The 27,399-nt window shown below is 35.4% G+C and overlaps 1 protein-coding gene across 2 annotated transcripts in view; it reads left to right on the top strand.

Moving 5' to 3' along the window:
- Positions 1 to 27,399, top strand: part of LOC140044952 (ubiquitin carboxyl-terminal hydrolase 48-like) — a 60,433-nt gene that overhangs the window by 12,448 nt on the left and 20,586 nt on the right. For both annotated transcript variants that reach the window (XM_072089671.1, XM_072089669.1), the window contains 10 exons: positions 2,124 to 2,244; positions 2,548 to 2,607; positions 3,644 to 3,701; positions 5,691 to 5,808; positions 6,192 to 6,374; positions 13,357 to 13,465; positions 14,329 to 14,462; positions 20,824 to 20,909; positions 24,263 to 24,445; positions 26,350 to 26,457. In XM_072089671.1, the coding sequence (XP_071945772.1) occupies positions 2,124 to 2,244; positions 2,548 to 2,607; positions 3,644 to 3,701; positions 5,691 to 5,808; positions 6,192 to 6,374; positions 13,357 to 13,465; positions 14,329 to 14,462; positions 20,824 to 20,909; positions 24,263 to 24,445; positions 26,350 to 26,457 (1,160 nt within the window). The remainder of the gene's footprint in view (positions 1 to 2,123; positions 2,245 to 2,547; positions 2,608 to 3,643; positions 3,702 to 5,690; positions 5,809 to 6,191; positions 6,375 to 13,356; positions 13,466 to 14,328; positions 14,463 to 20,823; positions 20,910 to 24,262; positions 24,446 to 26,349; positions 26,458 to 27,399) is intronic.

Here is a 27,399-nt window from a genome sequence, read left to right as displayed (position 1 = left end):
TAAAAGGCTTTAAAAACTAAATAAAAAATCTTTACATGAAACTACATGTAATATATAACAGTGATATTTATTAGGACGTCATCAGTTAACTCACTAACGAGTTTTACATTAACAAACCTTTTTTCCCTTACTCAAATTATAATATAGATGGTTATTAAAAATAAAATCATCAGGAAAAATGAATTCTAATTCTCTTTGAAACTTTGGTGACCATCACCTTTTTTACCCTTGAAGCGATCACCGAAAACATGCAAACCACTGCGAAAAAATATCTAAATGGACAATAACCACTCCCCCCGACAATAACCACCAAGACAATAACCACCAGGACAATACCCACCAGGACAATAACCACCAGGACAATAACCACCAAGACAATAACCACCAGGACAATAACCACCAGGACAATAACCACCAGGACAATAACCACCAGGACAATAACCACCAGGACAATAACCACCAGGACAATAACCACCAGGACAATACCCACCAGGACAATAACCACCAGGACAATAACCACCAGGACAATAACCACCAGGACAATAACCACCAGGACAATAACCACCAGGACAATAACCACCAGGACAATAACCACCAGGACAATAACCACCAGGACAATAACCACCAGGACAATAACCACCAGGACAATAACCACCAGGACAATAACCACCAGGACAATAACCACCAGGACAATAACCACCAGGACAATAACCACCAGGACAATAACCACCAGGACAATACCAACCAGGACAATACCAACCAGGACAATACCCACCAGGACAATAACCACCAGGACAATAACCACCAGGACAATAACCACCAGGACAATAACCACCAGGACAATAACCACCAGGACAATAACCACCAGGACAATAACCACCAGGACAATAACCACCAAGACAATACCCACCAGGACAATACCCACCAGGACAATAACCACCAGGACAATAACCACAAGGACAATAACCACCAGGACAATAACCACCGGGACAATAACCACCGGGACAATAACCACCGGGACAATAACCACCGGGACAATAACCACCGGGACAATAACCACCGGGACAATACCCACCGGGACAATAACCACCGGGACAATACCCACCAGGACAATAACCACCAGGACAATAACCACCAGGACAATACCCACCAGGACAATAACCACCAGGACAATAACCACCAGGACAATAACCACCAGGACAATAACCACCAGGACAATAACCACCAAGACAATAACCACCAGGACAATAACCACCAGGACAATAACCACCAGGACAATAACCACCAGGACAATAACCACCAGGACAATACCCACCAGGACAATAACCACCAGGACAATAACCACCAGGACAATAACCACCAGGACAATACCCACCAGGACAATAACCACCAGGACAATAACCACCAGGACAATAACCACCAGGACAATAAACACCAGGACAATAAACACCAGGACAATACCCACCAGGACAATAACCACCAGGACAATAACCACCCATTATGGTTGTGAGGTGTATGACAATGTTGGCTTACATTTGTTACTGTACTTCCTATTATTTTATAGTGCTCAGTATTTATTTTTCTCATGATCAATAATCTGCAGCTTCGAAGAACTAACATGGAAAGTATTGGAAAGAGGATAGTTTTATCCCTCATGATATTTCTTTCTAATCTTATTTTAATTAAATTGGTGGTCAGTGGTGTCATTTGATAGCCTCTAATCTTTATACTGGCTTGGCTAGTTATTCTATGTAAAAACTTCTTATAACTTTCTCTGAAGGAATTGTAAAAACAAACTTGTACAAAACATCATAAATTAATACTTTGCACAAATGATAGCAAGTTGCACCAAGATTCTTTAAACCCACAAATGAATTCTAAAATGAGAAGAAATTTTCATTACTTTTATATATAGTTTACTATATAACAAAAATTAAATGGAGCCTAATTTTAATGAATAAAGAACAATTATACTGCAAACTCTCAATTTACTTTAAAATAAAATGTAAGTAAAAAAGATCAGAAATCAAAGGTGGTCTGTTGTTGCAATGCAATTGCATTTAAACATACATTATTTGTATATTGTTATTACAGTAGCATGTCACTTTTTTTTCTATTTGTAGAAAAAACTGCACAGGGAACCCAAATTGCCTAACTGGACTTGGTGAAAAAGAGTGGCTAAGTACCATTGATGATGAGTATTGGCTTGACATAGATGATCCAAATGAAGAAAAACGACCAGAGGTAAAAATGTCACTCAACTACTAGTATATTTGTCTTCAGTAATGTGCTATTTTAGAGGTGTCAAAGTTGCGATTTCCAAATGCATTCCACACGGAAATTACTGTAATATGAATATTATCTTTGCGTATTATATAGATCCATTCAGTACAATGTGTTTTATTGATTGAGGAGACGCTAACCTCAAGTAATTTACATTTCATTTAAAAATTACAAAATTTTGAATTAAATTATGCTTATATTTCTGTTGTTGTTATATACAGTAGTAAACTATATAAAAGTAATGAAAATTTCTTCTCATTTTAGAATTCATTTGTGGGTTTAAAGAATCTTGGTGCAACTTGCTATGTAAACACATTCCTGCAGGTAGGCCTACTGAAACAGAGTCGATGTAATTAGAAATATAAAGCACAGGCCAATTTACACAGACGAGCGGTTATGGTAAGCGGAAAACAAAAATATAGAATCTATGTTATTTCTTATGATCATTTACATAAAACACGGAGCGGACGTGCTCGGGACAGAAACAGATTCTATTTTGTCAATATACCGATGATAGTCAGAATCTGTCTAGTCAAGGCCATCAGTGCCTGCACACCACTTGCTTATTCCACACGCTGTGCAAATGGGACACGCCACACATGGTTTTTGCTTACCATTACTGTTTGTCTGTGTAAATTGGCTTTTAGATGGATGTGCAACAAAAGAAAAGTCTGTTTAATAACAAAACACACAACAATATTTACACATTGCATCAGAAATAAACCCTAACCCAACCCACCCAAATTACATACCATTTTCATATAAATTTTATAAATCCTAGCAGAAATAAAGTTGGGTACGAAAAGAAAGGGGACCAAAAGTACAATTTAACAATTTGAAATTTAATACTGTACTAATTGCTGAAAACAATTTTAGCGTCGACAACCATACACCTAGCTGGGGCACATTGTTTATCCTAAATTTGTTTTGTTTTAATTGCCAATAACTAATCATTTAACTCGATTTAAATTAGTATACTGGTTTTCAATTGTTAGTAAAGTTCAGTACGGAAATTAGGAACTCGCCTCCTAAATCATTGGAGCGAATCATTTACTGATTTAATAAATTTTTCTTTATGTAAGTGACTAATCTCAGGTGGTTCTCAAGTACAGGAACTTTGGCGTAATTAACTTGAAATTGTCAAAATGTACACAGAGTGAATGAATACAAATACGATGGAATTTTGTATATAATATAATTGTCACCCTGGGATTTAAAAACTAAACCATGGGACTAAGCCCATTCTTTTTTTATTGCATATTTGTAAATTTTACTTTGGGCCTTTATTTTCAACATTACTTGACGTATGGTGATACACTGTTAGAAATTTCATTATTGGATCTCACCTTGGCATTAACAGGTTTGGTTTCACAATGAAGACTTCAGAAGGGCAGTCTATCTTTGGATACCACCTGAAGGTAAGGAAAAAGAAGTAGTTTTATTTAGCATCATATCAATCTGACTGTGTAACACAAAATTAGGTTCCCTTGGTCTATGTTACGCTAGATCACCTAATTTTGCAGCTTGTTCTGGCGAGCTAATCATATACATGTATGATGGCCATCCCCTCTTAACAGCTGGAAAGGCTGTCCAAAGATAATATGAAAATGGTATTATGATGCAGTAAGTACAAAGTGAGAATCTGTTTGAAAAAGAGTATGAATGATTAGTATAACAGTGAAAATATGCTTTCATCATTTTCGTGTGTATCACTCCAGACATTTTGGTGTTCGCTAAATTGTGGTGCAAAATAAGCCAACATTTGACAACTTAAAACTTCATTTGACAAGCGACATTGAATTAGTGTATCCATAATAAACAATACTAAAATAAATACTATTCTTGATCTAAAAATAAGAAAGGGTGACAAGGATGAACCAATATCCAACTTTCTGCCGTTCAGATACACAGCAAGGTCAAATACAGAACGACAAAGAGCGCTTCTCTGAGCCACTATATGACATTTTCCAGACCTTACCCAATACCAGAACTAATTATGATGATGCTAAAGGTGCTTTACACACCTATTTTGAACCAATGAACAACATATGCAATTTACAAATTTCGACAGATACACCAGGGAAATACTGAATCAATTGACACATTTGTTACCAGACTTAGACAAGCGACGAAGCCATGTTCGTTCACTGATTGTGATGAGATCAAATTACAACTAATTCAACACTGTTTTTCTTCCAAACTTCGACGTGTAGCTTTGAGAGACCCATCACACACGCTTGACAAAATATTAACATATGCTCTAGCATTAGAGGTTTCAGACAGTCATGCAGATGTACTAAAAATACCTCCAATGGAACAACCACCTATGGTAAACAAAATAAACCTGAGCCTAGACCATCTTAAATCCACACCATGTGTAAATGACCAAGCAGCATCCAGTGCACGCTGATATCCTCACAGAGGTCAATGTCCTGCTATGGGCAGATCATGTAATAACTGTGGTATACAAAACTATTTGCCCAAGTATGCCGACCTGGTTGCGTAATCGACCAAAGATGGTTAGTGTTATTGAAGACACTGATGTTGACATTGATCAATCGAACTACACCCCAACGGATTAAGATGTGAAGCCAACAAAGCGATTGATAGACACCAATTTCTTACTCCAACTTTGGATTACATCATAAGCTAAATGAATGGTGCAAAATTGTTCGGCAAGATTGACATGAAAATGGATCAGCACATTTTCCACCCATAGAGGACATTATCACTACAAGTGACTGTCATTTGGGGTCAACACGGCCCATGACAGGGGCGGATTTTTAATATAAATAATGCCTCTGTTTGCACCTATTGGTAACATATGTTGAATGTTCTTTCCAGTTAAGTTTATCATCAATTATTGACTGCTTAATGCGTACATTTCAAATTTCCTGCTCACAGCCACTCCATGGAAACAAGAAATGTTTGCTTTCCTTCGAAATTATTGAACAACCCCTCATTCCACTACTGGTTACCCCCACCTACGGTTCTGTTTGGCCAAGATGTAAATATAAAAATTCCTTCTCTTTCAAAAGGGGAAGAGAAATAGTGATCCGATAAGAGAAAATGATAACACCCGCAACTGCTCTCATTTCAAAAAGATCATCTTACCGGCTAGAACCAAATCATTGATGATCACAAGTTGACAGATGATCAAACCCTGATAAATATACCTCCACAACCTTGTAGATCTGGAAGGGTGCAGGTTCGACCACAGCGGTTGATAGAGCACATCTGATTCTGTCTATCATCTATATAATATGGTAGTCAATTTCGTAGAGTTGGTTTTGTTTAATGTGTTTGTAGTTTATAGTTTTGTTTGAGTTTTTTGGATGGGCAAAGTTCTTAACTAAACTGTAGAAATCTTTAAAAATGATTTTTTGTTTTTTGCAATTTTATTACAGTTACAGAGGAACATAAAAAAATCAATTGTGGAAAAGAAGAAGTTGTTGTATATCAACCTAGTACAGTTGCAGGGCATCTACAACATGTTTTTGCTCTCATGCAATATAGCAGTAGGAGGTATAAAAGCTGATTTTTTTTTCTGTTCATAAATATAAGATATTCTTTCTTTTACATCAGAATTTGTTTACAACAGAAAGTAAAGTATGTAAATATTAATATACATTCATATTCATAATTATCGAATATCAGAAAAATTTCTTTGGCATGCCATCTACAAGAAAAGTATTAGTAGTACTGAAACCATGTGCTAGCATGTGGTGTTTGATCACAATTAACTGCTGTGTTTGAGGGTCATATTAAATGGTAAATAAAAAGTGGACACTTAGACGTATTAGTATTATTATTATTGTGTATCTAAATATTGTACAGTATTGAACGTTCAATCAATCCAAAGGAACTTTGGTCAGACTGTAAACTTTAATTGGTTTAAATGATTTCAGATACATTGACCCAACTGACTTCATCAACTGTCTAGGTTTAGACACAGCCCTTCAACAAGATGCTCAGGAGTTTTGCAAGCTGTTATTGTCATTACTGGAAGATACTCTATCAAGGGATACTAGCCCCACAGTCCAGCACATAATTCAAAATCAATTCTGTGGACAGTATGCATATACAACTCAGTAAGAATAGTTTTGTATTCTGTATTAATAGATTTATGTTTCTACAATAATCTAGGCTCACGTAAGCATGACATTTCCTTTAGCGCAAATGACAAAAAAGGTTGCCCTTTTTTTTACCCAAATTTAAAAAAAACGATAAAATTACCAAGATATTGCTGTTATGTACTACTATCCCTATATTACGCGAGATATACAAATTATTTCAGATGGCAAAACCAAACTTTAATTATTGTTTATATAAATTGCCTTTATGCTTTATTTTTATATAAATTGCCAACAAGCGAAAATCTAGGCCCTACAGTAATACAGCTGACACTTTACCAACAATCCAGTCTCTCATCACAGGTAAATTTCACTACTTCTGAATCATCAATCGATCAAAGCAATTTGTTGAAGATTACAACATTTTTTCGCCAAATCAATTCTAAAAACACTGTTGGTGACTTAGCGAATGGCTAGCGTAAGCCTAGAATAATAATATAATCTTATTAGAGGTTTTATATAGTGCATGTCTGAATTTTGTACGACAACAAGATGTGCTGCTTTTTTCTACAGATGGTCAGGTTCACTGCTGAGACTGTGGTGAAAATATCTAATTTATTTTGTCATACAGTACCATCCAGAAAACTATACTGTAACCATCCAGTTTTTCCGCGGACAAAATTTGAACAAAACGTGGTTAATTAGGTAACAATTGGACAGCATTCATTCAACCGTTACAGCATTGAACAATTCATTTTTCCGGTGAACTGTCTTTGGGCTTTATTTTTAACTTGTTTTATCAACAAGACAAAAGGCCCAAGCCCTGTCATTTATTAATTTAAAAAAAAATCTGTTTGGTATTCATTGAATTGCCTTTTTTCCGTGTTTTTGCCATGTGTGATCGGCAAAATAACCAGTTATAATTTAACTAATGATGTTAATTAAATTGTTGATTGAAACACATTTCAGCTTGAAGTATCATGTTATTAATTAGAATGTCCTTTTTGCTACACAAATTTATAACACTGGTACTAGTTTGATGAGATGTATTTTTAGGCCTAACCATAAACCGCCACAACATGCATACGTGATAAACACTTTCCCTAAAATTTAACATTCTAGATGATTGTATACAAGTACAGCTACTGTATATGCCTACATTGTTTAGAATATTGATTAAAATATTAGCGATGTTTCACGAATCTATAAATTCATGAATTAATATATGCCAAACAAGCTGGCAGACTATAATGAATTTTTTTTAATATTCTAATAATCATGCACAATCTAAAATGTTCACATAATAATGGCAGAATACACAAAATATCAAACATATTTGTGTTTTGTTTTTAAATCGTTGACCACTAATCAGATTCATAGCGTGCATGTTTGGCCTACCATATCAAATATTAAACCAGCTTCACATGAAACAAAACTTCTATTTCTTCTATATTTATATGAAATATTTAAATATATTCTAAACAATGTAGGCCTAACAATGTAGGCCTAAAATGTTGCTGGACTGGATTACTAACTGACAATGCCTAGCCTCAGATTAGTGTTTGTCAAATAAATAATAGAGTTGGAATGTCGATGTTTACGTAATGGTCTCAGGCCCGTAGCCAGAATGCATCAGAGGGGGTTTTTTTTGACACCAAGTATTTTGCGGTCGGGGTCCAGGGGGCGAAGGCCCCTGGAAGCTTTGGCTCTCAGAGCAATTTCGGTTGTTTTAATAAGCTTACAGAGACATTTTTTACCTACTAAAATCTGAGTTATGCAGAGAAATTATATAGTACAGTATTATGGAAGTTAGTAGTACTGATCATGAAATACAGCTTTATTGTTGCAAAAAAGTATATTATATTAGGCCCTTAAATAATTTCTTATCCTATAAACATAAAAACCAAATAGTACCGTATATTTCGGTGTACAAGTCGCACCTGTGTATAAGACTGAAATATTAGTATTTTTTATGTAAAAAACTAAAAAAAAACTGAAATATTAGTATTTTTTATGTAGTCGATGCATAAGACGCACTTATTTCTAGGCCGAAATTTAAACATTTTACAATCAAAACAATGGTATTTTAATAATAAAACAGCGATATTTGAGACATATTTATTAGAATCAAATGATATAATTTTGTTTGATTGCCTTTATTACATCGTAATCAGTCTCTACTTCAACTGAACGTTCAATGAAAAGGGAAATCCCCATATTGTTTCAGTTAAGATGCATTGTGTGGGTAGGGCTAGCCTATGTCTATTTAAGTAACTTTAATTTCATATTATTTAAATATATACCTTCTTATTGTGTGTATGACCATTATAAAATCAATCCAAATGATGTTCAGTTTTTTGGGCTGATAATGAACCAGGAATATCATGTTGGGTAGGCCTATATGAAAATCTTTCCTATTTCCATTCATGCATTACATCAATATGAGGAGAGGAGAGCACTAACCATGTGCTGACTATGAGATTATAGTATCCCCATTTTACACTTTCTCTGGGAAAAAATTAGAAACAAGTGTTTCTCAACTGATTTGTGTAATATAGGGTCTATATATCCACCAAAAAAAAGTTCCAGCTCATCTGGCCTGGGGAAAGTCGCCATTTTGGATTTCAAAATGGCCGCCATAAAATACAGGTTTTGGCTCATATCTCCTCTTCTACATCATGCATGGAAATGATTTTGGTGGCAAAGTATATGTTTTGAGGGTCAAGGAATCTAAATACAGCATTTTGAAGTTCACTCAGTGACCGCCATCTTGTTTTTCAAAATGGCCGCCTTAAAATACAGATTTGTGCTTATCTCAGCTTGTACATCATGTATAGACATGATTTTGGTGGCAAAATGTAGGTTTTGACGGTCAAGGAATCCAAATACAGCATTAATTTGAATTTCACCCATTCCGCCATTTTGAAAATCAAAATGGCTGCCATAAAATTTACAGATTTTTCCTCATATCTCAGCTTCTGTCATATGAACGTAATTTTGGTGGAAAAGTATATGTTTGAAGGTCCAGGAATTCAAATACAGTATTTTAAAGTTTACTTAATGCCCGCCATTTTGTTTTACAAAAATGGCTGCCATAAAATGTACAGATTTGTCCTCGTACATCAGCTTCTACATCATGCATGGAAGTGATTTTGGAGGCAATGTTTACTGTTTTGAGGGTCAAGAAATCTAAATACAGCTTTTTGAAGTTCACTCAATGGCAACCATTTTGATTGTCAAAATGGCTACCATAAGCTACAGGTGTTTGATAATTTATAAGCTATTTTGATTATGATTATGATTTTGTTTAGCCTATGTTTTGAACGTTACAGAATAAAAACAAAATTCAGCTTTTGAAATACAGTTGGAATTGGAAAGTGATGACGAGAATAAGTCAATATGTTGGTGATACTATATGGGAACCACAATGATTATGACCCAAGGAGGTACTGTACACAAGAAGATATCAGCGATGTATTGTAACTATATCATTCGCGTGAAGAACCTAAAAATAAAATATTCTAAAAAAGTTTGTTAGATTTAGACATTTTAGGATATTTTTCAAACCCTAAAAAGAAGCATGGCCAACTTTAGTTAAGGATATTCCAACCAGATACATTATGATAAAGCAACTAAAGCAATTTAAAATATCTTATGTGACTGAATGGATGGATACCTAATACACTGGGGAATAACACTACTTCACCATAACTGGTCTGGATTTATGCATGTAGGTATCGTGCGATAACTGGACAAATCGACGATAGTTTTTGTCGATCATTCTTTTTAATCTAATTAACATGTCAACAGTTTATACAACGGTACGGTCACTCTGAAAATGTATATCTATCTGCTCATCTACCAGTCATAATAATCAGACTTGGAGGAGGTTATCCTTTCAGGAGCTTTCTGGGTTGTATTGGACATAATGGTGGGCTGAGGTTTTGAAGATATGCATAACCTATTTTAAAAGAGCTGTATATTCTAAAGATCTTAGTGGATGCAGCTATGTATCATATAATGAAGACATGAGATGAGGATGTACTATTTTGTTACCAGATATAGACACAGTATAGAACAATTGACCATGATGGCCAATATGCCTGAACGACAAATTTCCATTTACATACAATACAAGATGTTCCAAAAGAATGGATATCATGCAACGTGTTATAATGGTGAAGAATCAGTTTTCAGACATGAACACAATAGGGAAAACATTATGTATCTTGAAATTTGTCTTTCAGCATTTCCAGATATAGCCTTCCACTTTTGGCATTTTGGCCATGACCAGCTGCTGCAAATATGAAAGCACACTGTAGATGCTATATCTGAACCTGGAGCTCCCAATTGTACAATCGTGCCTAAAAAATTATACCATCTAATGATACAGCCACAGCTTAAATGTTCTTGATATCTTTTTGACTTTCCCAGAAAGCTCGTAAGCCCCTTACGAGTCTGACGAAAAATGGTAGTTTTCTTTCTCTAACTATTTGCATTACTTTAATCGAAGGTTATTATGACTGGCAGATAAGCAGCTAGATTTACATTTGTGCATAAATGCAGACCATTTAGAGTGACTAGTGCTGATCTCCCAGTGTATTACCATGTATTCATAAGATCTGTTACTTGCTTTATCCATAAGTTGTACTTTAAACTGCAAGTTCGCCATGCTTCTCCTTATATTTGGAGAATGTCTTTAAATGTAACTTCTTTAGAATATCTTGTTTGTTAGTTTCTTCTCGCGAATGATAGTTACAGTACAGTCTGTCAGTATGGAACTAGATCTTGTGATTAACTCACGACGTTGATATAGTAATAATGAGGATTGTGATAGCGATAGATCTCGGAGACTAGAAAAAAGGGGATTGTACATAAATGTTATTATTTTATTGTGCCAGTTTGATTAGAAATTTTAAAACTATAGGCCGACTGTATTTAACAAATTGTATGCAACAAAATGCAACATCTAAAGCCAGTGGAGCAGTGCCTTCAACTATGAAGTTTGGTCCTAAATGGAATAAGAAGATCCGATCACTTTCCGACTCTCTGTATTTTAGAATGCTGATTTTATATTCTGTAACCATCAAAACATAGTCTTAGTTATCAAAATCATGTCTTCATTATGTATATGAGCTAAGAAATTAGCAAAACCTGTACTTTATGGTCACCATTTTGTTTTTCAAAATGGTGACCATTAAGTGAACTTCAAAAAAATGCTGTAATTGAAATCCATGACCCTCAAAACATATACATTGCCACAAAAATCACTTCCATACATGATGAGATAAGAGCAAAAATATGTTTTTTTATGGTGGCCATTTTGAAAAACAAAATGGCGGCCATTGAGTGAATTACGAAAATGCTGTTTTACAATTTCTTGACACTTACAACTACACTTTGCCACTAAAATCACGTCATACACGATGTAGAAGTTGAGATGAGTACAAAAATCTGTATTTTATGGCGGCCATTTTGAAAAACAAGATGGCGGACATTCAGTAGACTTCAAAATGCTGTATTTGGATTCATTGACCCTCAAAACATATACTTTGCCACCAAAATCATATCCATACATGATGTAGAAGCTGATATATGAGCAAAAATATGTATTTTATGGCGGCCATTTTAAAAATCCAAAATGGCGGCTTTCCCCAGGCCAGATGAGCTGGAACTTTTTTTTGGTGGATATATAGAACCTATATAACTCAAATCAGTTGAGAAACACTTGTTTCTAATTTTTTCTCAGATTGACCCTTTTTAGACCTAAAATAGGGATACTATTAGGGGAAGCTACTTAACACAATAACAACACACTCTTTTTGATATCGCTTGACATACGAACTATTGCCTACATGATTATAAAATTATGTGATTGTTGACATAGAGATGTAATAAAAATAAACCACCGTGATCAAGGGAAATAGTTATTGTGTAATTAAAATGTGACACCACCGTAATTAATGGACTCTTCCATAAATGTGTTAGGCTGTGATGCTGCATGCTGCTAGAATACACACCCGCGAGTTCAGAGAGTACTACTAGGCCTGGGTAGAATATCTAATGCGTACTGTAATATTAATTAATACAGTCGAGGATGACAATTTATCTTAACTAAAAATTCAATAAACTTGTTACCACACTGTGGTTAGACAGGAGTGAGTAACTAGCTAGGCCTACATTGCAGAGTAGTACACTATTTTTAATTAATTTAAGTATTAGTAGGTAATTAAATTAATTAGGGTAACATTTAGAGGTCAAATTTGCGTGTCAAAAGTGCGTCTTATACACCGAAATATACGGTAGGCCTACGTACACGTACCAATTTAACTCGGCACCATTTTTATTCAAGTTTACACAGTGAAGTTAAAAATCCCCAAAAAGATTGAACTGAACGTGATCTTGTGCGTTCCGAAAAGCCCGGCCGAAGCACGTGATTGGTCAGTCCATTTTTCTGTCATATTTATAACCATCATCTCTCAACAATCTCTCGATCTCACGCTCAGCAGTGACTTTGACATCGGACAATCTGTATATTCGATCGATTTAAACATAGTCAATAGAAGTAAAATGACCAAAAAATCTGCTATAATTGATAATTAATTGCAAGATTTTGGAAGTGGGGCCTTTGTTTTTCAAGGGGGGTTCGCTGGTAAAAGGGGGGTTCGCGCAAAAGGGGGGGTTCGCCCGAACCCCAAAAAACCCCCCTGGCTACGGGCCTGCGGTCTAGCTCCATGACCTTTGTTCAACGTATTTTCGATGATCGCAGGAGCACGCTTAACCATGAGTCCTTATTTTTAGCAGCAAGTAGCTGCTAAACAGTTAAGTAATCAACCCCTCGCGGAATATTATTCTCAAAGGCAATAAATTATGTTAATACGAAATTTGAAAAAATAAAAAAACTATGCAAATATGTAAAAAATACATATAGATACTTATTTAAAACATTGTTTTTAACGTACACATACCTAATTTTATTTTTTTATACTACCTCAACCAGGTGCAATAATTGTTTGACAAGATCAAGTAGACCATCAAGATTTTATGAGCTTGACCTTAACATCAAGGGTCACAAGGATTTGAAAGAATGTCTTGATGAATTTTTACAGGTAAGTAAAGAAAAAGAAACAAAGAGCTGACTGAGTTCTGTTTCCTAATATGGTTCTTTCTGGCAACAATTTAAATGCCACTGGACGATTTCCTCAAAACTCAATCAGTATAACCACTGGTACATAAAGTGGTGTTACTATATTTTACACATCGCAAGATCAGAAAGAGTGTACTGTTCAATATATTATCTTGGTAGTATTGCTGGAAGAACCTAATTGTCAGTAGCTATATATTCATTACATCATGGACTTATTATTGCATATTATATAACACCTAAATAAATTCCTGTCATTTGATTGGTGATTGTGGGTCACATGGCGTGCAATAGTACCCACTATTAAAACGATCGTTTAATAATACTTTTTTTCGTGTACAAAAAAAAAATAAATTGAAGTTGAAATACAACAATACAATTTTGTACTTTCGCTGCAAATCGAATATTATGACTGGTTTAGCAATGGAGTACATTTTTGGAGATATATATGTATAATAAATGGCATTTAAATTAGCTTTAGATAGTTTGTAGGATTTTGATTCATTAATTTGAACATCTCATTGGAAAAAACATAATTAGCCTAGATGAGTCCCAGTTGCTGTTGCCTTTCAGTCTAGCTAGTTAAGTAGGCCTTATAATATTATGCCTAGGCGTTTTAGCCTTGCTAGGCTTAGGATTGTTTGGTCGTTTGACATAATTAACACTACAGTAGTAATAGTTGTAGTAGTACCAACATAGAGATCAATTTGTTACACAGACATGAGATTTAAATTGGCTTGCCGGTTAAGGTGTAATGTAAAAATTCAGCAACTTTGGTAGGTTTTGAAACAGCTTTTTATATTATATAATGTTTATGCTTAATTTCAGGAAGAACGACTAGAGGGCAGTAACCAATATTTTTGTAACACTTGTAATTCAAAGCAAAATGCATCTCGTCGAATACATTTACAAAATCTCCCGCCAGTACTTAACCTGCAACTCTTACGATTTGTATTTGACAGGTAGTTAAGTATACATTTTTTATGTACCTATATACAATTTATTTTTTTATATTAACTTTATTTCTATATTCTATATTTTGTTATATTACATAGCCTATGTAAATACGTGAACGTGATTGGTTGAAACTGCGTCACATGACGTATATATCCTCGAGAACTATGATATTGACTGAGTAATTTTCGCGTAATTATCGTGTCCCCTGTCATTAATCATATAAATTCTCGAGTTCGATGATATTGACGGTGTAATTTTCGTGTGCAACACTCGCGTTTGCCGATAAATAAACAAAAGTCATCTACTGGATCTTGAACTCGGGATGGAATTTTCACTCCATCACAAGACAACGCTTCAACCGCTGCGCCTCGGAACTTGCTTGAAGAAATTAATCTTTTGAAATATTTAAGCTATGCATACATAGCGCCCTCATTTGTTATTAGTCCTCCCTAAATGTGATGAAACACCGTTTGTGATTGGTCAAAACTCACGGTAGTAACCTAGTAACTAGTACGCGCTGAACATCCGGCGATTCGGCTCCTCGAAGAGAATAAGACAAATTGTTTATTCGGCGTACCTGATTATAATATTATTATTAATAGGCTTATTGATGGAAATTCTTCTGTTAATTTAAACGACCTAGGCCTAAGTGAATATTTTATTGCCAAGGAATCATTAATTAGTAATTATCTGTATATTATTCTTCGCAAGGTAAGGTGTCTAGGCAGGCTTGTTTACATACAATACAAATACTATAGGAGGCCTAGCCTAGCTTCACCCAACCCAGCAGACTTGTTCTTGGCTATATAATATAACAGATATCGCCTTTTATATCGGTTAAATATAAGATTTGACATCCCCTCGGGAATGATATTAAGTTCTCGGGGGAATATATATTTCCCTCAGCTGGCGCTTCGGGAAATATATATTCCCTCGAACTTAATATCATTCCCTCAGGGATGTCAAATCTTATATTTAACCTCTAAGCAGTCAATATCTGTATAATATACAGTAGAACCCCTTAAATACTGCTATTATGTACACCAGTCCATTGGCAATACTGCTATTATGTACACCAGTCCATTGGCAATACTGCTATTATGTACACCAGTCCATTGGCAATACTGCTATTATGTACACCAGTCCATTGGCAATACTGCTATTATGTACACCAGTCCATTGGCAATACTGCTATTATGTACACCAGTCCATTGGCAATACTGCTATTATGTACACCAGTCCATTGGCAATACTGCTATTATGTACACCAGTCCATTGGCAATACTGCTATTATGTACACCAGTCCATTGGCAATACTGCTATTATGTACACCAGTCCATTGGCAATACTGCTATTATGTACACCAGTCCATTGGCAATACTGCTATTATGTACACCAGTCCATTGGCAATACTGCTATTATGTACACCAGTCCATTGGCAATACTGCTATTATTTACACCAGTCCATTGGCAATACTGCTATTATGTACACCAGTCCATTGGCAATACTGCTATTATGTACACCAGTCCATTGGCAATACTGCTATTATGTACACCAGTCCATTGGCAATACTGCTATTATGTACACCAGTCCATTGGCAATACTGCTATTATGTACACCAGTCCATTGGCAATACTGCTATTATGTACACCAGTCCATTGGCAATACTGCTATTATGTACACCAGTCCATTGGCAATACTGCTATTATGTACACCAGTCCATTGGCAATACTGCTATTATGTACACCAGTCCATTGGCAATACTGCTATTATGTACACCAGTCCATTGGCAATACTGCTATTATGTACACCAGTCCATTGGCAATACTGCTATTATGTACACCAGTCCATTGGCAATACTGCTATTATGTACACCAGTCCATTGGCAATACTGCTATTATGTACACCAGTCCATTGGCAATACTGCTATTATGTACACCAGTCCATTGGCAATACTGCTATTATGTACACCAGTCCATTGGCAATACTGCTATTATTTACACCAGTCCATTGGCAATACTGCTATTATGTACACCAGTCCATTGGCAATACTGCTATTATGTACACCAGTCCATTGGCAATACTGCTATTATGTACACCAGTCCATTGGCAATACTGCTATTATGTACACCAGTCCATTGGCAATACTGCTATTATGTACACCAGTCCATTGGCAATACTGCTATTATGTACACCAGTCCATTGGCAATACTGCTATTATGTACACCAGTCCATTGGCAATACTGCTATTATGTACACCAGTCCATTGGCAATACTGCTATTATGTACACCAGTCCATTGGCAATACTGCTATTATGTACACCAGTCCATTGGCAATACTGCTATTATTTACACCAGTCCATTGGCAATACTGCTATTATGTACACCAGTCCATTGGCAATACTGCTATTATGTACACCAGTCCATTGGCAATACTGCTATTATGTACACCAGTCCATTGGCAATACTGCTATTATGTACACCAGTCCATTGGCAATACTGCTATTATGTACACCAGTCCATTGGCAATACTGCTATTATGTACACCAGTCCATTGGCAATACTGCTATTATGTACACCAGTCCATTGGCAATACTGCTATTATGTACACCAGTCCATTGGCAATACTGCTATTATGTACACCAGTCCATTGGCAATACTGCTATTATGTACACCAGTCCATTGGCAATACTGCTATTATGTACACCAGTCCATTGGCAATACTGCTATTATGTACACCAGTCCATTGGCAATACTGCTATTATGTACACCAGTCCATTGGCAATACTGCTATTATGTACACCAGTCCATTGGCAATACTGCTATTATGTACACCAGTCCATTGGCAATACTGCTATTATGTACACCAGTCCATTGGCAATACTGCTATTATGTACACCAGTCCATTGGCAATACTGCTATTATGTACACCAGTCCATTGGCAATACTGCTATTATGTACACCAGTCCATTGGCAATACTGCTATTATGTACACCAGTCCATTGGCAATACTGCTATTATGTACACCAGTCCATTGGCAATACTGCTATTATGTACACCAGTCCATTGGCAATACTGCTATTATGTACACCAGTCCATTGGCAATACTGCTATTATGTACACCAGTCCATTGGCAATACTGCTATTATGTACACCAGTCCATTGGCAATACTGCTATTATGTACACCAGTCCATTGGCAATACTGCTATTATGTACACCAGTCCATTGGCAATACTGCTATTATGTACACCAGTCCATTGGCAATACTGCTATTATGTACACCAGTCCATTGGCAATACTGCTATTATGTACACCAGTCCATTGGCAATACTGCTATTATTTACACCAGTCCATTGGCAATACTGCTATTATGTACACCAGTCCATTGGCAATACTGCTATTATTTACACCAGTCCATTGGCAATACTGCTATTATTTACACCAGTCCATTGGCAATACTGCTATTATGTACACCAGTCCATTGGCAATACTGCTATTATGTACACCAGTCCATTGGCAATACTGCTATTATGTACACCAGTCCATTGGCAATACTGCTATTATTTACACCAGTCCATTGGCAATACTGCTATTATTTACACCAGTCCATTGGCAATACTGCTATTATGTACACCAGTCCATTGGCAATACTGCTATTATGTACACCAGTCCATTGGCAATACTGCTATTATGTACACCAGTCCATTGGCAATACTGCTATTATGTACACCAGTCCATTGGCAATACTGCTATTATTTACACCAGTCCATTGGCAATACTGCTATTATGTACACCAGTCCATTGGCAATACTGCTATTATTTACACCAGTCCATTGGCAATACTGCTATTATGTACACCAGTCCATTGGCAATACTGCTATTATGTACACCAGTCCATTGGCAATACTGCTATTATGTACACCAGTCCATTGGCAATACTGCTATTATGTACACCAGTCCATTGGCAATACTGCTATTATGTACACCAGTCCATTGGCAATACTGCTATTATGTACACCAGTCCATTGGCAATACTGCTATTATGTACACCAGTCCATTGGCAATACTGCTATTATGTACACCAGTCCATTGGCAATACTGCTATTATGTACACCAGTCCATTGGCAATACTGCTATTATGTACACCAGTCCATTGGCAATACTGCTATTATGTACACCAGTCCATTGGCAATACTGCTATTATGTACACCAGTCCATTGGCAATACTGCTATTATGTACACCAGTCCATTGGCAATACTGCTATTATGTACACCAGTCCATTGGCAATACTGCTATTATGTACACCAGTCCATTGGCAATACTGCTATTATGTACACCAGTCCATTGGCAATACTGCTATTATGTACACCAGTCCATTGGCAATACTGCTATTATGTACACCAGTCCATTGGCAATACTGCTATTATGTACACCAGTCCATTGGCAATACTGCTATTATGTACACCAGTCCATTGGCAATACTGCTATTATGTACACCAGTCCATTGGCAATACTGCTATTATGTACACCAGTCCATTGGCAATACTGCTATTATGTACACCAGTCCATTGGCAATACTGCTATTATGTACACCAGTCCATTGGCAATACTGCTATTATGTACACCAGTCCATTGGCAATACTGCTATTATGTACACCAGTCCATTGGCAATACTGCTATTATGTACACCAGTCCATTGGCAATACTGCTATTATGTACACCAGTCCATTGGCAATACTGCTATTATTTACACCAGTCCATTGGCAATACTGCTATTATGTACACCAGTCCATTGGCAATACTGCTATTATTTACACCAGTCCATTGGCAATACTGCTATTATGTACACCAGTCCATTGGCAATACTGCTATTATGTACACCAGTCCATTGGCAATACTGCTATTATGTACACCAGTCCATTGGCAATACTGCTATTATGTACACCAGTCCATTGGCAATACTGCTATTATGTACACCAGTCCATTGGCAATACTGCTATTATGTACACCAGTCCATTGGCAATACTGCTATTATGTACACCAGTCCATTGGCAATACTGCTATTATGTACACCAGTCCATTGGCAATACTGCTATTATGTACACCAGTCCATTGGCAATACTGCTATTATGTACACCAGTCCATTGGCAATACTGCTATTATGTACACCAGTCCATTGGCAATACTGCTATTATGTACACCAGTCCATTGGCAATACTGCTATTATGTACACCAGTCCATTGGCAATACTGCTATTATGTACACCAGTCCATTGGCAATACTGCTATTATGTACACCAGTCCATTGGCAATACTGCTATTATGTACACCAGTCCATTGGCAATACTGCTATTATGTACACCAGTCCATTGGCAATACTGCTATTATGTACACCAGTCCATTGGCAATACTGCTATTATGTACACCAGTCCATTGGCAATACTGCTATTATGTACACCAGTCCATTGGCAATACTGCTATTATGTACACCAGTCCATTGGCAATACTGCTATTATGTACACCAGTCCATTGGCAATACTGCTATTATGTACACCAGTCCATTGGCAATACTGCTATTATGTACACCAGTCCATTGGCAATACTGCTATTATGTACACCAGTCCATTGGCAATACTGCTATTATGTACACCAGTCCATTGGCAATACTGCTATTATGTACACCAGTCCATTGGCAATACTGCTATTATGTACACCAGTCCATTGGCAATACTGCTATTATGTACACCAGTCCATTGGCAATACTGCTATTATGTACACCAGTCCATTGGCAATACTGCTATTATGTACACCAGTCCATTGGCAATACTGCTATTATGTACAACAGTCCATTGGCAATACTGCTATTATGTACACCAGTCCATTGGCAATACTGCTATTATGTACACCAGTCCATTGGCAATACTGCTATTATGTACACCAGTCCATTGGCAATACTGCTATTATGTACACCAGTCCATTGGCAATACTGCTATTATGTACACCAGTCCATTGGCAATACTGCTATTATGTACACCAGTGCATTGGCAATACGAAATTGTTCAGGTTTATATCAAATCATAATTTGACCAACAAGTATTTCTATATAATATAGTACTTTGACTACTTTGCATTAGCGTAAATAACCTAAATCTATTTCAAATTTGTTTTTGCTAAAGATGTATAATTAGCCCACAAAAAAAATATATAACTTTCAAAATTATAAACCTGTTTTCACTGAATTACATAAACATTGATAGTACAATTATTTAAAATGAACTTTCAAATTAAATTATTTGTCATTTTACTATTTGTATTTATGGAGTTAAACTTGATGAAGTTTAAATACTTTATCTTTTTATTACAGACAAACTGCTATGAAGAAAAAATTGAATACTTATATTCAATTTCCAGAATTTCTGAACCTTTCAATGAATTTATACACAAATAAAGGTAAACTAGCAGGTACCGGACCAATGGTCGGGCACCATCTTATAATGATTTTAAGGTTCAGATAAGATAGTAATATAGTACAATGCAATATACACAAATCTATAAATGGATGTATAGTGCTGAGAGGTGCATTATACAGCATTTATATTAGAATCAAGATAAAGTTAATAGACATACTGTATTCTTCTTTATATTTCAGTGTCTATTTTGTTTTAATTCTAAAAGCAAGCAATTTTAAATACAAATTTGCAGATTCATCGCACATAATATTAGCTCTCACTGTAAAATTAATGTTTGAAATACATGCAGTCACAACAACAAAAACAGAATGTTTTTATTATTTCTAAGTTATATTATGTTCTTTAAGTTATACAGTAGTGTAAAATATATGTTTTAGGTCTGTTTTATTTTGTAAACACATATTTGGAAAACATTCCACCATTTGTAAAATGTACATATTCTGTTGGAAATATTGAATAAAGTTTAAAGCAAATTTCTACAGAAAAAAAAAATTAAAATCTTGCCAACCTCAAGTTAAACACGTAAAGTTGGGGTATCCCGAGCATATCAAGCGGTTGAAGGACTGTCTTGATGCAACTAATTGGGAGGTTTTCACGGAATTGACAAGTGATATTGATGAATTAACTGTGACTGTTTCCGCATATATAACTTAAAGCCTAACTATCCCAACAAAACAAGTTAAACTTTTTTCTAATGACAAACCCTGGATTGATTAGGGTGTAAACGCTGCCATTAGAAATAATAGATTGGCTTATCTTAATAATGATGTCTCTAAACTGAAAATAGCTAAACGTAAACTTAAAACAAGTATTAAAAAAGGCAAAAAAAGATTTAAAAAGAATTGAAACACATTTCCACAAAAAAATTCCTGATAAACATGGAAAGATATTAAAACAGTTACTAATTTAAATAATAAGTCATTACAGGTGTCGCTTCCTGGACACGATGATAGCAGCCTACTAGATTCGGCTTCTTTAATTTTGGAAAAAACATCACGATCCTTAAAATGGTGGAGCTTATACTCGCACAACTGTCTCATCCCTTATTTTTAGAATACGAATTTCTTCCATCATTAGCCTCTAACTCTATATAACAGCAAAACATCTAGATAAGATTAGTATAACTATAAACTGTGTCTCATTGTAGACGACATGACAATTTGTTGTTATTGGAATTTTCTCTTTTGCCTGTATGCTTTTTGTATCTTTTGATGTGCTTTCCATTATTATTATTATTATTTTGTTTTTTGATGTTTTTTTATAGCTTTGTCTGTGTACAAACAACACATTTTAAATATTTTATATATATTTGATAATAAATGCTGTGCAAGCAGCACATTCATTCATTCATTTCATTTACAGTTTTAATCAAGTTAATCACTTCCGTAGGAAAAAATTATAAATAATATAGTGTTTTCACTTATAAAAATAAATGGTTAATGCAACCAAAAACCCATTGACTTCCAGTCACTTTGACACTTTGTTTTGTTAAATTACAGTTTCTTTCAGATAAAAAATGACATCCAACTGATAAGCAGTGGGTAATAAAATCACTTATAAAAAATGTCTGAAATAAAATTTAACTATCAAATTCGGGCTGACAAAAACAAATATTATGAGAAGTACATTCGTGAAGGCAGCACCTGTGAATGGTATCTTCACATTACGTCATTATCTGGGAAATCCCATCAGAGCATCATTGCTCTTCCAAATAGTGACACCATAGATGCTAAATCGATTGGAAATACTGTTAATCAACATCTGAGTTCAATTGGTTTGCATTTTGAACCACTTCATCCTTATAAATCATTGATTATCCTCGTTTTTTCCATTAATGCCATTGCAGCACGTTCAAACTTGGGAAGTATTTGAAATTTTCGTACTACTCGAGGTCCGGACGGACTCTGTTGCCACATGTTATCAATGATTCCAATCGTGAACATGTAGTCCCCATCGAATTGAAAACAACCCATGTTCTGATCCCGAAAGTGATGAATCGTCCTGTAACATTTGGCAACTTACATCCAATTGCGATAACGGATCACTTTGCAAAAGTTGTGGAACGTTTCATAACCAATGAGGCAGTTGTTTCAATGAAGCCTAAGCTTGATGTCAATGATGCAGTTGTTTCAATGAAACCTAAGCTTGATGTCAATGAGGCAGTTGTTTCAATGAAGCCTAAGCTTGATGTCAATGAGGCAGTTGTTTCAATGAAGCCTAAGCTTGATGTCAATGAGGCAGTTGTTTCAATGAAGCCTAAGCTTGATGTCAATGAGGCAGTTGTTTCAATGAAGCCTAAGCTTGATGTCAATGAGGCAGTTGTTTCAATGAAGCTAAGCTTGATGTCAATGAGGCAGTTGTTTCAATGAAGCCTAAGCTTGATGTCAATGAGGCAGTTGTTTCAATGAAGCCTAAGCTTGATGTCAATGAGGCAGTTGTTTCAATGAAGCCTATGCTTGATGTCAACGAGGCAGTTGTTTCAATGAAGCCTAAGCTTGATGTCAATGAGGCAGTTGTTTCAATGAAGCCTAAGCTTGATGTCAGTGAGGCAGTTGTTTCAATGAAGCCTAAGCTTGATGTCAATGATGCAGTTGTTTCAATGAAGCCTAAGCTTGATGTCAATGAGGCAGTTGTTTCAATGAAGCTAAGCTTGATGTCAATGAGGCAGTTGTTTCAATGAAGCCTAAGCTTGATGTCAATGAGGCAGTTGTTTCAATGAAGCCTAAGCTTGATGTCAGTGAGGCAGTTGTTTCAATGAAGCCTAAAGCTTGATGTCAATGAGGCAGTTGTTTCAATGAAGCCTAAGCTTGATGTCAATGAGGCAGTTGTTTCAATAAAGCCTAAGCTTGATGTCAATGAGGCAGTTGTTTCAATGAAGCCTAAGCTTGATGTCAATTAATTTTGGAAATCAATGTGGTATTTCGCACTGTCTTGTTTAATTTTTGAACACTTTACATTTAAAAGCTACTAAATCAAAATCAATTACTCATCCCTCAATAGCTATTAATAGATTATTTGAAATGGGTGTTGCCCACTTTCTGTACTGCATGGAATGTAGAGTTTTTATCTGATTGACTGCATTGTGTTAAATATAATGATGTGTTGTCCGATACCACTGTTTCTTGGTCTAATGAAATTAGATTAAACCCGCAAAAATGACATTTGCTTTGTAGAAGTCTCCCTAACCCTACTCACTTACTCCTTAATGACCATGTTGATAGGCATACTGACATTGTTGAACTCCTTTTTTTCAATCAGATCTTAAGTGAGATTCCATGTGATTTGTTGATTTGATTTTGGCTATTCATCTTGAGATTTGCTTTTTTTTCCTAGATGTAGTTTGTGAATATGAGTTGAAGGCAGTTCTTATTCACCGTGGACCATCTGCCTATTCAGGTCATTACATTGCCCACATACGAGATGACAAAAGTGGATTCTGGTTTAAATATAATGATGAACAAATTGACAGAATTGAGGGAAAGAAGCTGAAATTGGGGACAGAAGATGATTTACACGGTAAATAGTAAACTGTTTATTTTATTTTTTAATTTTTAATAGTTTTTGTTGTAAAATAATAGACATTCTCATAAATAAACAAGTAAAATATTGAAATATTGTTAGACTTTCTTCCACTACGTCGCATCAATAACAGCTTCCATTATAGCGCCCCTGGTAACAAACTCTGCAGTGTTTTACTTTTAAAAAATTTGCTTAAAATAAAGAATATATATACAAAAAACATTAAACATGTAGTTTTTATTTCATAAAACCCTCTAGTTTGATAGCTACAGTTCGATAGCATGCAGCCCCTACACAAAATCATCGATTACTCATTCTTCTTATAAGTACCGGACAAGAAATTGAGTCATACATGAAAAAATGCAATCCATAATTATAATAATAATTATTTGGGCACATCACAGTTTTTTTGTCAAACTAGTTGATAGTGTAGACAAGGCTTAAAATACATGAAAATGTGGAAAAAGCATAAATATTATTTCAATTTGTATGTACTATACATATATAATTCTATATATTCTAATTTTTCAAAATCAAACATAAAGATGACAATTTTGAAAGATAATTTTCTGAATAAAAATATATTGGGCATGAACGATTTGTTTTTCAACCTTTCTTAATCTTCATTTTTCATGTACGCTGCTTTTCTTAAGTGTGCAGTGATTAAAGTCACTATTGATAGCAATGAATGCGTCAGCTGATTGACTTTCAATATTATGTATTAGTTCACTTATTTCATTCGCTGCCTGCTTTGCCTTATTCCTGTGAGGTATATAGACCGTAACAACAATAACATGCGAAAACTCGTGCGGAATGTAGAAAGGACAAATGCTAACAACGAGAATCTCGGCATTTTATTTGTTGTACATCTGTGGTATTTGCTATGTACATTATTTGGGTGGCAGTATTTCTCATTTACATATAGACAAGCACCTCCGCCGCCATGTTTTTCATGTGTTCTATCACCTCTTACTAACTTAAAGCCATCAATATTAACATGCTCATTGTTGTGTTTTTTACCAAGCCATGTCCAAGTAAAAGCCATAATACTGGCTGATCTGAAGCATGTATTCTGTAAATCCATGTAATTCGTCCATTTGTTTGATATAGACTGTACATTCCCCATAATTATGGAAGGAATAAATGGTTTGGACTTACGTGACCGGAGCCTTTTTCTCACACCTGCAGCTTTCCCCCTTTTCCTCTCTAGGCCTATAGGCTTTTGCGTATTGCTTTAGGTAAATCAATCAATACCTGCTTTGGTAGTCGTATATTTTGTCGTATAGAACGTATTTTGTCAGGTTAGCCGTTTCATCCCCAAATAAATATATAAAAAATAAATATATCGTAACGACGACTGATAATGACAAATTCAACTACAGGCTTATAAGAACAAATCCAAGAAAATTATAACAGACTGACACATCCACAGACACCACAGTAAAAAAAAAACAACCACAGGAGCAGTGGTGAACACGTCTACTCTCAGTGACGGTCAGTGTTGGAAAGCTATTTTAGGAGACGATCTTGGCCTGGTCTAGTAGTAGTAAAAGAAATTTGATGGCTGGCTATACAGAATAGCCAAACAAATCGTCATATGGGCTATCTAGGCCTAATCAAATTTAAAAGGGCACTTCAGGAAAGGGTGGACTGTAGCACTATGAAATAAAAATAAGGCAAAACAACAAAATCCAGAAAGTAAAACACCATGTATGATTAAACATTTCAACTTTCTTTTTATCGAGACTCATGATGCAATTCCTTCTGTTTCATTTGTTTTTCATAAATGCTTTTTGTAGCACTATGAAATGAAATGTAAATTTGAGGACCTACACCAAAAATTAGGCCAAAACAACAAAATCCAGAAAGTAAGACACCATGTATGATTCAAAATTTTCTAGGTGCTGGTATGAGTCAACCAAAAAAACCACGTCTTCCTAAAGGCAACTATGCTTCAAGAAATGCCTACATGTTGGTTTACAAGAGGAAGGAACTCGGACAAAAAAAAGGTAAAATTTTAAATATTGATTTTTTTTAATACAGTATCGTTGTAAGATTAAAATAGAAATATTGTTATGGTAATGTTGACATCATTTATAATTTAATGTTTTTTCTGTGGCAGCCATGATTCCAATGTACCTGGAATTTCCATTTTCTTGGACAATAATTTAAAGGAATTATATATTGTATTGTAGGCCAAGCAGTAAATTCTAACGTTTCCAATGGCAGAGATCTACAATTTCTTTACATATTTAGGATAATAAATTCGATGAACATATCAATATTTCTTTATAACCATGTGTGTCTGAAAAATAACTGTTTGATATTGGTACTTTAATATAAACATCAACATCAAGTGAGTGATTTAGTTGATGCAAATGTTCAAACTGTACCATGTGAACATATTTTACTAATCATGCTCTGGTTACATATGGGGAATCCGCAAAAAAAACAAAACACACACTAACTAACATCACACAATAACAATCATTACTTCAATGAATTATAGGTTGATCTTTGTGATTTAAGATAATATTCCCACAATTTAATAAAAACAAATCTGTTGAAACTCAACATACATATAAGCAGAAAGTGGTAATAGTGCTTGCGACTGCAACTTCACAACCTCCTCCACTGTGTATTGCCAAGATAACAAAAATGATCCACTCTCCCAATCTCCTCTATCAATTTCATGGTCTTTAAATTCATCTCTTTTGTCTTTCTTAATACATTTTGTGCAAATAAAATTATACACTATTTCACTGGAAACTTTCTTGACTCCATGCAAAACCTGTACTTAATGAAATTCCTACATAAAGTGACCACACTTTGGCCCCTTCTAACACATGTGTATCTCCACTGGCCTTCAGCACTTTTCGTCTTTGCCATGTTAACTTTCAGGCCTTTCCTTTTCAAAGTCCTCTTTCCACCTGCTCTAGCTGAAAAATGGA

The sequence above is a fragment of the Antedon mediterranea genome, chromosome 3 (genome assembly GCF_964355755.1).
Source record: "Antedon mediterranea chromosome 3, ecAntMedi1.1, whole genome shotgun sequence".
Classification (NCBI taxonomy): Eukaryota; Metazoa; Echinodermata; class Crinoidea; order Comatulida; family Antedonidae; genus Antedon; species Antedon mediterranea.
The sequence above is the reverse complement of the archived record's forward strand: the minus strand, read 5'-3'. Positions and strand labels throughout refer to the sequence as shown.